Genomic DNA, 14,685 nt, shown 5'->3' with positions numbered 1-14,685 from the left:
TTAAGAATTTTTTTTTGTAGGCAATCTTGTAAACTATTGACATTTTTAAAGATATAAGCTCATCTTGATGTTATACTCATCGAGAGCTTTTATTTGAGTACCCACATCAATTTTTCATATATTTTATATATTTATATATTTCATAAATATCATATATATAAAATATATAAAAAATGCCATGTGGATACTCAAATGAAAGGTCTCGATGAATGTAACATCAAAATGGGCTTATATCTTAAAAAATGTCAATAATTAAGAAATGATATTGTATCTTGTCTACTATTGACCTTTTTACAGATATAAGTTCATCCCGATGTTACACTCATTGAGACCTTTCATTTGAGTACCCACATCAATTTTTCATATATTTTATATATTTATATATATTATATATATGTATATATATATATATATATATATATATTATATATAATATATTATAATATAATATATTATAATAATATAATATATTATATATATATTATATATATGTATATATGAAAAATATATCAAAAATGCAAGTGGGTACTCAAATGAAAGGTCTCGTTGAGTGTAACATCGAAATGAGTTTATATTTTTAAAAATGTCCATAATTAAGAAATGACCTTGTTTCTTGAGAAATATTGACATTTTCAACGATATAAGCTCATCCCGACGTTACACTCTTCGAGAGCTTTCATTTGAGTACCCACATCAATTTTTTATATATTTTGTATATTTATATATTCCACAAATACCATATATATAAAATATATAAAAAATGCCATGTAGGTACTCAAATGAAAGCTCTTGATTAGTGTAACATCGGGATTAGCTTATATCTTTAAAAATGTCAATATTTAAGAAAGTACAGTGCAATTTAACAAGAGTCATTATTTAATGAAGCTAAATTTTATTTATTTAAAGTTTACAATACTCTGCAGTCACATAGTGACTGCAGGTTGCTAGTATTTAATAATTTTTTAAAATTAAAATTTGAGCTAATTTTTTAGAGTAAAAAATTCTGAAATTTTTACAAAATTTACTATTTTTTTAATTATAGAAAATTTGTTAATGATAATTTACAATTGAAAAATTATTAAAAAAATTTTAATTAATTTTTTTTGCAATATAAAAATATTTAATAATAATTTGAGCTGATTTTTTTGAAAAAGAATTTTTTTACGGACAATAGGAATGAATTAAAAAAATATTGAGCTATACTATTAATTATCACTTTTAATTTATTACATAAAATTACATAAATACTGCACAATATTAACATTTTATTCACTTAGGCATTTTATAACTTTAAAACCAACACCGGCAACAATTCATTTAATTAACAAGCGCATCACATTTTAATAATTGACCAGAATAATATACAATAACTAATTACAAATAATTAAACCAAAATTAATTACGTAAAATAATATAATGGCACAAAAAATTTTCAATTTAAAAGAAATCTGCGGAATTCAGTCAGTGGAATGAACTAATTACATAAATTATTTTACGTGGCGAAAAAAAAAAGTGTAATTGCAATTACAATATTTAAATTGTATAGGAATGCATCTAATTAAATTTTTTTTTTTTTTTTTTTTTAATTACTGGTATGTATTTGTATTAATATAATTTTAATATTTATAATTGTAAAATTCAACACATTTTTTAGTGGCAGATATCTCAGTTTCCTTAAAACTAATTAGTCACAGTAATTGATTTTCAATCAATCGACAGAATTAAATCTGGAGTACTAGACCGGCGCTGGAAATATTATCACCGCCGCCGGCAGTCTGGCTGGCCTCTGTGCAGACTAAAACAGGCGCGACGCAGACTTCCACCGCGTAATCTTGGAGGCTGGTCTTCAGGATCTCGTCCCAGCAGGAAACCGGTTTCTCGATGTCCAGTGGGATACGCTTGCCAGACACTTTCGATGTCGAGAAACTCTCGTCCATTATCAGCGTTGCTTTTTTTACGTCAATCTATAAATAAAATATTATTTTTTAAATAATATTTTTTAATATTGTTTTTTTTTTAATATTTTTTTTTTAAATAATATTTTTCAATATTTTTTTTGTTAAATAATATTTTCTAATATTTTTCTTTTAAATAATATTTTTTATTTATTATTTTTTATTAAAAATTTATTAATTTATGATTAAAATATTTTTATTTAATTATTTTAGATTTAAATAAATTTTACAAATTTAGAATTATTTTTTTTTTTTTATAATTAAAAGGATTAAATGTCTACTAATTTAAGCACTAATACGTCGGCGATGAACTTTTTAAATGTCACGGCAAATGACAAGTTTTCACCTTAAATATGTGAAAGAAGAAAACCTCTAACATTTATGACATTTTATTTTTATAATACTGGAGAATTTTACATTTGTTCATTTTTTTTGGTTTGTTTGAAAAATAAATTACCACTTAGAAAATTAAGAAAATAAATGCTCTATCTCTAGATACATAATTGAGAAATGACCTTGTATCTTGTGAAGTATTGATATTCTTAAAGATATAAGCTCATCCCGATGTTACACTCATCAAGAGCTTTCCTTTGAGTACCCACATCAATTTTTCATATATTTATATATATTATATATATGTTTATATGAAAAATATATAAAAAATGCATGTGGGTACTCAAATGAAAGGTCTCGATGAGTGCAACATCGAAATGAGTTTATATCTTAAAAAATGTCAATAGTTAAGAAATGACCCTATATCTTGTGAATTATTGACATTTTTAAAGATATAAGCTCATCCCGATGTTACACTCATCGATACCTTTCATTTGAGTACCCACATCAATTTTTCATATATTTATATATTTCACAAATACCATATATATAAAATATATAAAAAATATCATGTGGGTACTCAAATGAAAGATCTCGATGAGTGTAACATCGAAATGAGTTTATATCTTAAAAAATGTAAATAATTAAGAAATGACATTGTATCTTGTCAACTATTGACATTTTTAAAGATATAAGCTAATTTTGATATTACACTCATTGAGACCTTTCATTTGAGTACCCACATCAATTTTTCAAATATTTTATATATTTATATATATATTATATATATGTACATATGACAAATATATCAAAATTGCATGTGGGTATTCAAACGAAAGGTCTTGATGAGTGTAACATCGAAATGAGTTTATATCTTAAAAAATGTCAATAGTTAAGAAATGACCCTTTATCTTGTGAATCATTGATATTTTTAAAGATATAAGCTCATCCCGATGTTACACTCATCAAGAGCTTTCATTTGAGTACCCACATAAATTTTTCATATATTTGTATATATTATATATATGCTTATATGAAAAATATGTGAAAAATGCATGTGGGTACTCAAATGAAAGGTCTCGATGAGTGCAACATCGAAATGAGTTTATATCTTAAAAAATGTCAATAGTTAAGAAATGACCCTATATCCTGTGAATCATTGACATTTTTAAAGATAAAAGCTCATCCCGATGTTACACTTATCGATACCTTTCATTTGAGTACCCACATCAATTTTTCATATATTTATATATATTATATATATGTTTATATGAAAAATATATAAAAAATGCATGTGGGTACTCAAATGAAAGGTCGCGATGAGTGTAACATCGAAATGAGTTTATATCTTAAAAAATGTAAATAATTAAGAAATGACATTGTTTCTTGTCAACTATTGACATTTTTAAAGATATAAGCTAATTTTGATGTTACACTCATAGACACCTTTCATTTGAGTACCCACATCAATTTTTCAAATATTTTATATATTTATATATATTATATATATGTACATATGACAAATATATCAAAATTGCATGTGGGTACTCAAATGAAAGGTCTTGATGAGTGTAACATCGGGATGAGCTTATATCTATAAAAACGTCAATATTTAAGAAAATACAGTGCAATTTAACAAAAGGGATTATTTAATAAAGCAAAATTTTAATTTTTTTTAGTTCACAAATCACATAGTGACTGCAAAATTGCTAGTTATTATTATTTTGAGCAAAATATGAAATTAAATTTCCTATAAAAAAGGTCCTCATGACTTTTTTTATGTATTTAATCTTTCAGACAGAACCTTTAAATCAAGAAATAATTTAATTTAACAAATAAAAAATTTTTATTTAATAAATTAAAAAAAAAAAATTTTTTTTTTAATTTTATTAAATCACTTAAATCTCCTCTGATTGATTCGTAATAACAACCAAGCCTAAAAAATAAATATTTACACTCGCAAACAAGATTACTCACATTGCTGGTTCCGCAAACATGACGATGAGCGACAAGGGAAGCCTTAGCAGCCGCGGCCATCGTATTCTTCCACTTGGACGACTTGACGGTCAATATCGCCTGGTAAGCCAGAGTGTGTACGTGGATTCTCGTGAGCTCACGTGCGCCCTGGATCTCCTTGCCCCGCATCCTCACCAGCTTGAAGAGCACCCGCATGTAATCCAATATTGTAGCGACTCGCGGACTGGAGTCCGCGACCAGTGAGATGTTCCCGTGGTACATTGAATTGTAGAGGTTCGCGACCTCCTGCTCGTTCATCCCCAGGCTGTCCGCGTACGGCAGGACCATGTTCTCCAGGTCTGTTATCAGGTCTTTTTCCACGAATGAAGCCATCTCAAAGTGGATCCTCGTGCTCGGTAGCTGGCTTATCATCTGCTGGCGGATTTTATTCAGTCTTTCTTTTCTTACTCCTGAAAAATTTTAGTTCAATTATTAAATAATTACCTTATTAGTAAGAATAATAAATTATACTGTTGGTTTATTATTATTATTATTGTAAGTTTGACGTTATTATTCAAGAGCGATAACAAGTTGTTAAATATTTTTTTTTTTTTTTCAAGTAATTATTTTCATAATTGTTGAAGAAAATTTTTTAGCTTAAGCAAATATTTTTTTATTTGTTGTTTAAATATTTTTTATGATTTTAAATAATTTAGATTGAAATTAAAATAAAATAAAAATTTTTTATGAAAATTGTAATGCAATTTAAAAAAAAATGAAAAATTAGAAAAAAAAATTATTAATACAAATTTAAATAATTAAAAAATTTAGCTATTAAAAATAGAAAAAGGAATGATTAATAAAAACTAGCAATCTTGCAGTCACTATGTGACTGCCGTGACTTGTAAACTATAAATAAAATAAATAAATAAAATTTTTCTTTATTAAATAATGAATTTTGTTAAATTGCAATGTACTTTCTTAAATATTGTCGTTTTTAAAGATATAAGCTTATCCCGATGTTAAACTCATCAAGAGCTTTTATTTGAGTACCCACATGCATTTTTGATATATTTTTCATATATACATATACATATTATATATTTTAAAGATATAAGCTCATCCCGATGTTACACTCATCAAGAGCTTTAATTTGAGTACCCACATGCATTTTTGATATATTTTTTATATATACATATATATAATATACATAAATATATGAAAAATTGATGTGGATACTCAAATGAAAGGTCTCGATGAGTGTAACATCGGGATGAGCTTATATCTTTAAAAATGTCAATGGTTCGCGAGATACAAGGTCATTTCTTAATTATGTATTTAGAGATATTTTTGAATGTAGCTTAAATACTTATAATAAATTGACTATCGGTGAGAATGATATGAAACCTTGAAAAGGCACAAATTTAAATCAAGACCTTTGCAATGACACTAAATTTCACTAAAAAAACCAATTTTATCATATGACTATCCTAGACACAAAATTTTCCTTATTCTCTTAATAATATAGATGTAAAAAATATTAAAAAACTTTTTTTAATAAAAATATTTTACAATCAACATTAGTTTACTAATCTTAGTATCATAAATTTTTTTATTATTCCTAATAAAAACTTTTTGTTGTCACTGATAATTTATCAGCTAATAAAGATAGCAAACTTACTAATACATAAGAATGTATCAATACATAATAATATAAAAAATATACTCACCATCAGCAAAAGGAAAATTATCCATCATCTGTAGTCCACTGACAACCAGCAAATCAGGCTTGAACTCCTTCAGAGCTTTATCAAAAGCCTCCAGAGAACTCACAGTCGGATTGTTGTTGTCATTGTGAATAATATATCTATTAGCCCTGGCGCTGGTGTAAGGACCCCATTGCTCGCCGCGCTTGTACTCCAGGATTAGGTGAATGTCATCCCTGTCAACTTCTCCCCCGACGACTTCTATGTCGTCGGGAATCATCAGCCTCAAAGAGTCAGTCATTTTGGCGGCCAGCAGGACATCACAGCCCTCTTTGGCGAACCTCATCGCCATCACCGGAGCGTTTCCTCCGATTGAAGAGTAAGAAGAGTCAAAGGTCCTGGCCTTGGCCACCAACTTGTCAAACAATTGTTCATTCCTCATGTAGCGCCTTTAAAAGATAATTAAATAAATTAATTAAAATTTAACAACATTTTTTTATTTATCCTTAAGGACTTTTGTAAATGTTTAATCATTTTTTATTTGCAAGGATAAATGCAGTGAATATTATCGAAATGACAAGTTGATCTTTAAAACGATAAATTATTTTTAGTTTTGGATATTGACGTCTCTATAATCGGAATCAAAATTCTATTCAACCGAATAAATATCTAATTAGTCAATCAACAATACAATTATCACTTTATTTAATAAATAAAATTACTAAACAAACGATTTTTAATGAATTATTATTATTTTTTCAACTAACAAATTATCGAAAAAATATTATAAACTTAAAAGATTAACTGATCAACGATCCATTTAATGAGATTAATTATTAGTCTATTGGCTTAATAGTTTATTTATTTATTTATTAATAATATATGCCAAGGCACAGGCCGAATGGCAAGGTATTTAATACAATGAAATTTGTGATGACTGTATTGTAAGATATAAATATAAATATAAATAAATAGTATAAAATATAGATAGTATAGTATAGTAACAATAATGCATAGATTATATATAAATTTTTAAGTTATAACATCATATAATGGTTTAGATTTAAGATTTTCAATTTGTTTAATATTAACTTAAGATTTAAGTAATACAATTACTAAACAATTGATAATTTTACAATTTTTACAATTTTTACAATTTTTAGAAGTCAGTAGAGATTAGATAATCATACATTTTCTTTTTAAATATTTCTAAGGTGGTTGCAGCTACTATATCAGCTGGTAACTTTTGCTATAAACGTATTGCCAAAATTGAAAATGAATGCTCAAGATGTAAAGTAGAAAAACTACACTGATAGAAGGATTTGTTTATAGATAGATAGATAGATAGAAAAAATTTATTTGATCCTAGAGTTCTAAGCTCCTTCAGGACCATCAACAATACATAAATTTTATCATTTACATGTATACATTTGATACAGTGTTTTTAATACAATTTAAATATTTGATATTAAATTATTAAAAGTAAGAACATATTAATTCTTAAAATAATAACATATTAACAGAGAAATAATAACATTAACATTTATTGTAAGAAGAAGTCATAGCAAGCCTGTTGAAATTGTTCGAAATTGTCAATTAATGTAATTTCGGCCGGTAACGAGTTCCAAACTTTTATACCATGAATTAGGAAAGAGTTTTCATAAATTGCACAATTACTTCTTGGCAGACGTAGATAATCATTCCTGACGTCACCTCTCCTTAGCACAATCGGCAGAAATTCTAAATTCGATTTAAATAATTGACAGTAATTTAACTTAATTTCTTTGTAAAATAAACAAGCTATGAAATAATCTCTTCTAACATCAAGTTTTAACCAGCCTAATTTTTTATAATACGGAGTAGTGTGCTCAAATCTCGAAATTTTAAAAATATATCTTATACATGAGTTTATTTTACGCTGCAATCTATGCTGTAATTTGCCTGAGATGTTTGTATAAGCAGCACAGCAGTAATCGAAGATGGGAAAAATCAAGGTCGTAACCAATTTTATGCGTAACTGTTCATTAAAAATTTCATTATTAATTTTTAGTTGCGCTAGCGTTTTCATCGCACGATACATACGCTTACAACTTGATTCTCCCACGATAGAGTATTATCAATTATCAAACCCAAGTATTTAACTGATTGTACATATGGAATCACATGATTACTGACAATTATATTTTGGGCACTTTTACAAAAATTACTGCTAACTCTCTGCCTACTTCCTAGTATAATTTATAGTTAATTTATAGTTGAAAGATTTGCTAATATTTAACAAATCATTTATTAGAAGCCGTTTGTTAGTCCTTAACAAATATTTCTTAGTATTTAAAAAGATTTATTAATATTTAATAAATGAATATCGGATTTATTAAATACAAACAAATCATTTTAAATACTAAGAAATATTTATTTAATACTAAAAAGTGGTCTCTAATAAATGATTTGTTAACTATTAACAAATATTATTTAATACAAATAAATCCTTCTATCAGTGTAGGAATAAAGTAATTTACATTGTTGTTTTTACTCGCTAATCTTTCTGAGCGCCTAGCATCGTCTTCTACAAATAATTCCCTTAAATAAATAGGTTTTCCAGTATGTAGCAACTTATAGAAATATGTAGCCAGAAAATATGTTCTTCTCGATTTAACCGATAACCATTTCAATTTGGATCGATAAGGAGTTATATGTTCATCTCGTTTAATATTAAAAATAAACCTTATTGTACAGTTTACTGCACGCTACAGTTTTAAATCATTATCAGCATTTGAATCGATTAGTACAACCGAACAATGATCTATCAGCGGAAGAATAGTAGCCGAAACCAATAATTTTCTGATATCAGAATTGAAAATATTTTTTCTCACTTTTAAGCAATATAATGCAGAATTTATCTTTTTTATAGTTTGAGAGATATGAGTTTTCCAAGATAGATCATTATTTATGTATAAACCGAGGCATTTAGTTGAATTAATATAAGGTAATTTTACATTATCAATAGTTATGGATGGAAGAGTAGCCCAGTCGATTAATTTAAGTTTACCGTTCCCGTGTAAAAAAAAAATTGTCTTAAAATTGTCGTTCGTTTAAGATCTTAAACGTGACACAAACCAAGACTATTTTAAGACTCTTTTAAGACGCCAAAAAAAAAAAAAATAAAATCCGAGAGCAGATTTTTGAAATTTTGCTTCTCGAATTTGTTGTAAAAATTAATTTTTATACATTTTTTAGACGATTTTACGACTTTCTAACCGCAATATTTTTGAGCAAGATGTTTTTAAATTGAATTTAAAATTGTTAAAAAATTATCATCCGGCAATTTTAAGACTTTTTTAAGACGTTCCGTTTTAATGTTCCGGGGCTCTGTCGCTGTTAGCGCATCTTAAAATAGTGTCTAAATTTATTTTTAAGATTTTTTTAAGACCAATTTAAGATTATTTTAAGACAATTTAAAGACGCTCCATAATAATTTTCCGGAGCTGTCATTGTGATATCATCTTAAAAAAGCCTGGAAATTTTTTGATAATTTTTTTAAGACATTTTTAAGATTTTTTAATATTATTTTAAGATTTTTTTAAGACTATTTAAAGACGCAAAATTATTAAGAAGCGTCTTTAAATTGTCTTAAAATGATCTTAAATTAGTCTTAAAAAAAAATTTTGAGACTATTTTAAGAAGAGCTAACAGCGACAGAGCTCCGGAACATTAAAACGAAACGTCTTAAAAAAGTCTTAAAATTGTCGGTAGATAGTTTTTTAACAATTTTAAATTCAATTTAAAAACATCTTACTCAAAAATATTGCGGTTAGAAAGTCGTAAAATCGTCTAAAAAATGTCTAAAAATTAATTTTCACAAAAAATTCGAGAACCAAAATTTCAAAAATCTGCTCTCGGAATTTTTTTTTTTGGCGTCTTAAAAGAGTCTTAAAATTGTCTTGGTTTGTATCACGTTTAAGATCTTAAACAAACGACAATTTTAAGACAATTGTAAGACGTTTTTTTTTTACACGGGTTAGTTCCAAGAATCATCGCTTTTGTTTTACTGTGATTTACTATTAGACCATGTTCACGAGCCCAATCAGAGTTTGGCTTAATAGTTTTGTTCGGTTAGGCATGTCTAAAAAAGGTCTCGCCATTTATCAGTACAGATATAGATTATTTAAGATATGTCGGAAAAGCATTATTAGGGGCGTTAGTACAGTCCATTGGATTCGTTTATTCAATTATTTATAAATTTAGAATAATTAAAATATACGCTAACTTGTATAAACAATACTACGATTAATTATCCAAATATAATTAATATACAAGGTAAAAGCGCTGGGGAATGAGACCGAGAACGAATCCGGGGTCAGCAGGATGTATGCGGTCTTTACTTGATCAATGTTCAACGAGAACTACTCGTCTCAGTACCCTAAGTACTTCTTCTCTCAAAAAATATTTCGACAGCCCTCATTGTCTGTCGATATCTTTAACTGTATACTTATTACTTCTATCCTGTGACCTCGGCTACGTTTGGTGACCATTGTCACTCCGGACTCAAGCCCATCGCCATAGCCATAAAAATTATAATCGGCTTAAGTTATAAATAATTATTAAATATTCTATGCTTTACAATTTTGCTTGAAACTAACAGACAAACTAAAATATTGGGAATTTCCCTATCTCTAGGAAAACCCAGCTCGATATTATCTCCGACAGATATATATTTAGTTTATTTAGAGGACATGTTATTCAAAAATATAAATACTATTATGAAAAGTTAGTTAGTTTGGTTGGTTAAATTTCACCCTGATATTTAAAATAAACTTTTTTAATTATTTATCATTTTTATTTTATTTAATATTAAATAAAATATTATTGAATAAATAAATGTTGATTAATAAATAACAAATAAATCCCTGATTTTTTATTTTCATTTTCCATAAATGAAAATCGAAAATAATTTATAATTTATAAAATTACCAAGCCAAAAAAAGATTACAATTGAGCAATTGAGGATTTATTACACCCTAAAATTTTCTTCTAAACCCCCTGCATTTTTTGTTACAAATTTTGCCTATATTTATTTAGTCGTTTCTTCAGTTAGTCCTTAATAAACTTTCTATTTATTAGCATAGACAAAAACAAGTTATAAAATTAGCGAAATTAAAAATCAACAAATAAATTAAGTTTATGTAAAGTAAACTTTTTAAATTATTTATCATTTTTATTTTATTTAATATTAAACAAAATATTATTGAATAAATAATATTGATTAAAATAAATAATAAATAAATCCCTGAATTTTTATTTTCATTTTTCATTAATAATTTATCAAATTAATTATTTTCCAAGCCAAAATTAAATTATAAATTATTAATATTAAAGATATATTATATTCTAAAATTTTTTTTTAAACCTTAAAAATTTCTTCTTGAAAAATCACTAATTTTTTCTTAAACGTAGTAATGTAAATAATTTATTATTTCAAATTTTTTACATTAGAATTTATCAACAAGACTTTAAAAAACGATCGAACCTTTATAAAAATTTATTAAAAAAAATCTTCTAGTCAAATTAAAAAAAAATACATTCTAAAATCTGCAAAAATGATTTTTTAATTACTTTGCAAAATTTCAAATAAAAAATAAAAGATTCCATATTTATTTACTAATTTCTTGTTAGTCTTAAAAAAAAAATCTTTTTATTTATTAGTAAGCTAAAAAACAAGTTTATAAAATCAGGAAAATCTAAAATCAACTTTCGCTTTGTTAATTCAGGTTTTGAAATTAAAAAAAATAAAATTCCACTTACTCAGCAGCAGCCCCATGACGAAAGTAATAAGCGAAACTCTTTAACAATTGCTCCTTGGTGTCAATTTCGTCATAGTGATGGGGATCTCCGAGCTTTTCGGAGTACTTGAGCAAATATTTCGCATCAATATAAACATCCGCACAGGCACCATACCCTACCGCTATTTTGGGCTTAACCACGATCTCATGTTTGGACTCCAAGTGCTCCAGTCCATTTAAAACATGAGTTAATCTGCTCCTTAGCTCAAGATCGCTGTTCCGGTAGTAAATCGCGATTACTATTATAATTACCGATATCAAAGTGCCGAAAGTTATTTTACTTGATCCCATAATTTTAGTCAATGATTAACCACTTAAAAACTCTATTCTTCATTAAAAACTACTGTAATAATTAATTAATTACATTTATTAACGATTAATTTGTTATACAAATCATGACGGCAGTCGAATCGGAACTGGGGGTGAGGCTGAGCTTTGAGCTACTGGAGGTTTAAATCGCCATTTTTAAATGACGCGTTCAGAACTGAGTTAGCTTATATTAATTTAATGTTTCTTTTTTCCTCTTATTTATCTATTCGTCGGAATTATTGGTATTTCTCTGGGAGGGAGAACCGAGAGTGGGGGGGGGCGAAGACGCCCTCTGGAGGAGGCTTGGCTGAATTACATACAACAGTGCTAATAGAGAAAGATCGCAGGGTAAATATGGCGGCGGCTGGTATGGAGGAGAATAATTTTTTATGGGAGCGTTTTGTCCAATTATTGGACATATAGGCTTGATACTAAAATTATTTATTTATTTATTCAATTTTTATGTCAAGGCAAACTAGCCGAATGACAATAATATAAATAATTTTTATAATAAAGTACACGTATAACAATATTAAATATATAAGACTAACAGCATCATATTTTAAGGAAGTTAATAATTTTGAATGATTTAATAACATAGTTGCAAAATTCAATAGTACTGTGCTATTTGCGAGTAGACGTAGAGAGAATATTTCTCCTATATTTCAGGCAATTTAACGTAGCGTAGGCTTTAAAATTATAAGATAATATTTAATAAATTTTTTTAGTTATTTAATTAAATTTTAAATAACACTAGAATTTGAATTTGCGCGCGCAAGCGCGCGCCTGACTGTAGCATTTGCATATATTTTCATGCTTATGATATATTTGACCAATCACGTTACGAATAGTTTGATGCCACATACATTTCATCTCAATTTTATATTAGGATTTTTGTTATAAATTCTTGAAACTAGCTCCAAGATTTTTGCCGCAAATTTATAATAAATGGTTGTTATGTCCAAGGGCGTTTAAGTGGTAGCGTAAACGGTGGAGGTTTGGACTAACGGTTTAAAGAATACGCAACGGAGTTTTAATTCCGTTGTTTCAATTATTTATGTGGGACGTTTTCGACGGACGAATTTACCACGCCTTCGTTTGAGACTGAACACGGATTTTATTAAGAATAGATGTACTTACTCTTTGCAGGATTTTTGTTGTTACCGGATCCGTGATTCCGGGGCTGCTGTTAGCGCCTTTTCCTTGAATTGGCCCTCTGGTTGATCCTTGCAGCGGATGGAGTTGGATGGATTTGGGGCTGCTTACTTTAAGGGCTTCTTATTTTTAAGAAATGAATTAACTCGAAACTGATTTCACTTCTTTTGATATTTATTTTCATAACCACAAAACTTACACTTTCACAATTTTAATTTTAACGTAATTTATTTTAATGAATTTTATTGATTTGGTTGAGCTAACGTCCTCCAGTCCCCCGTAGGGTAAAGTGCGCAAAACTAGCTTTTAGGAAATTTTGAATAAACTTAATGACCGAATTCTCGCCTAAGTGCAGGGCAAATTAGAACTTTGAGAATACGACTCTCTAAGATACTTAAAATTAATACGTGGCCTGCCGGTTAAACCGCGTCCAAACTTCCTTTAAGTGCAGTGCAAATTAAAGCAAAGGACTCTACAAGGCACGGGCCCGTCAATTAAACGCGGAAGTCGAATTAATTAACAAAGACAAGGCGTTGGCTGTTGATCGCCTTTTTAAATACTCGCGGTGCTGAGGTTGCAGAAGTCCCCGCTAGTTAACCAGCAGTCGCGTAGCTTCTATTTTATTGTGGCTTTCGCGCATGGAGAAGTCTTTCATCTGCGCGGACGATTTAAATTTAAAGAAAGAGAAGAGAGAAAAAAATTTGCGGGTGGACATAACAGGTTCTAATTTTTTATATTACGGCGAAAATATTAGTTTATATTTAAAAAAAAAAAATGTTTATGATTTTTTCAATAAATCAATAATTTCGCTGTAATTTCGAAAATAAAATTCATAATTATCAAAGAATATGAAGTTTTCATTATAAATTTTAATTTCAGTAAGGTAAAAGACCACATTAGTGGCACCTTTAATTAAGGATTAAAGATTCCTATTTGTGGCAATTTTTCTTTCAATTAAAAAATGTTCTACTTGGCACACTGATAAAAAAATTATCTTGACTCAAGAGCCAAAATCTTGAACCAAGAATACCATTTTAAAGAAATTGTTTTCTTGAGTCAAGAGAATAAATTCTTGAAACAAAGAAAATTTTTCTTAGAACAAGAATAATTTCTTGACACAAGAATTTATTATCTTGACTCAAGAAAATCATTTTCTTCAAAATGGTATTCTTGGTTCAAGAGTTTGGCTCTTGAGTCAAGTCATTTTTTATCAGTGCATAAAAATTAAAAATCTTAAAGATTAGAAATAATATATTCATTATTAAAATTAATGATTTCATTAATTAAATAAGTATCAAAATCAAAGAAAGTGTCAGTAATGAGGTTTTTTACCCTATTACAGCGAAAACACCCAGTAAAAAATTTTTCGTCATTGTGAAAAGTGTAAAAATTTTTGTGTAGAATACTACACTCTAGTGTGTAGAATTTTAC

General features: G+C 27.6%; 1 protein-coding gene across 1 annotated transcript; it reads right to left on the bottom strand.

Moving 5' to 3' along the window:
- Positions 1-1,706: 1,706 nt before the first annotated feature.
- Positions 1,707-12,298, bottom strand: LOC123262382 (ADP-dependent glucokinase). The gene is made up of 4 exons (XM_044724562.1): positions 11,753-12,298; positions 5,975-6,399; positions 4,266-4,714; positions 1,707-1,964 (listed from the first exon to the last, which is right to left on the bottom strand). The coding sequence occupies exons 1-4, from the start codon at positions 12,079-12,081 to the stop codon at positions 1,722-1,724; spliced, it is 1,446 nt and encodes a 481-aa protein (XP_044580497.1). The 5' UTR covers positions 12,082-12,298; the 3' UTR covers positions 1,707-1,721.
- Between the last annotated feature and the right edge of the window lie 2,387 nt (positions 12,299-14,685).

Source organism: Cotesia glomerata, linkage group LG4 (genome assembly GCF_020080835.1).
Source record: "Cotesia glomerata isolate CgM1 linkage group LG4, MPM_Cglom_v2.3, whole genome shotgun sequence".
Lineage (NCBI taxonomy): Eukaryota > Metazoa > Arthropoda > Insecta > Hymenoptera > Braconidae > Cotesia > Cotesia glomerata.
This window is presented reverse-complemented; position numbering and strand designations above follow the sequence as displayed.

Coding starts and splice junctions, on each gene's coding strand:
- LOC123262382 (XM_044724562.1), bottom strand. CDS start 12,081: ATGGGATCAAGTAAAATAACTTTCGGCACTTTGATATCGGTAATTATA. Junction 6,400..11,752: donor CGTCATGGGGCTGCTGCTGA/GTAAGTGGAATT, acceptor TATCTTTTAAAG/GCGCTACATGAGGAATGAAC. Junction 4,715..5,974: donor TAATTTTCCTTTTGCTGATG/GTGAGTATATTT, acceptor AAAATTTTTCAG/GAGTAAGAAAAGAAAGACTG.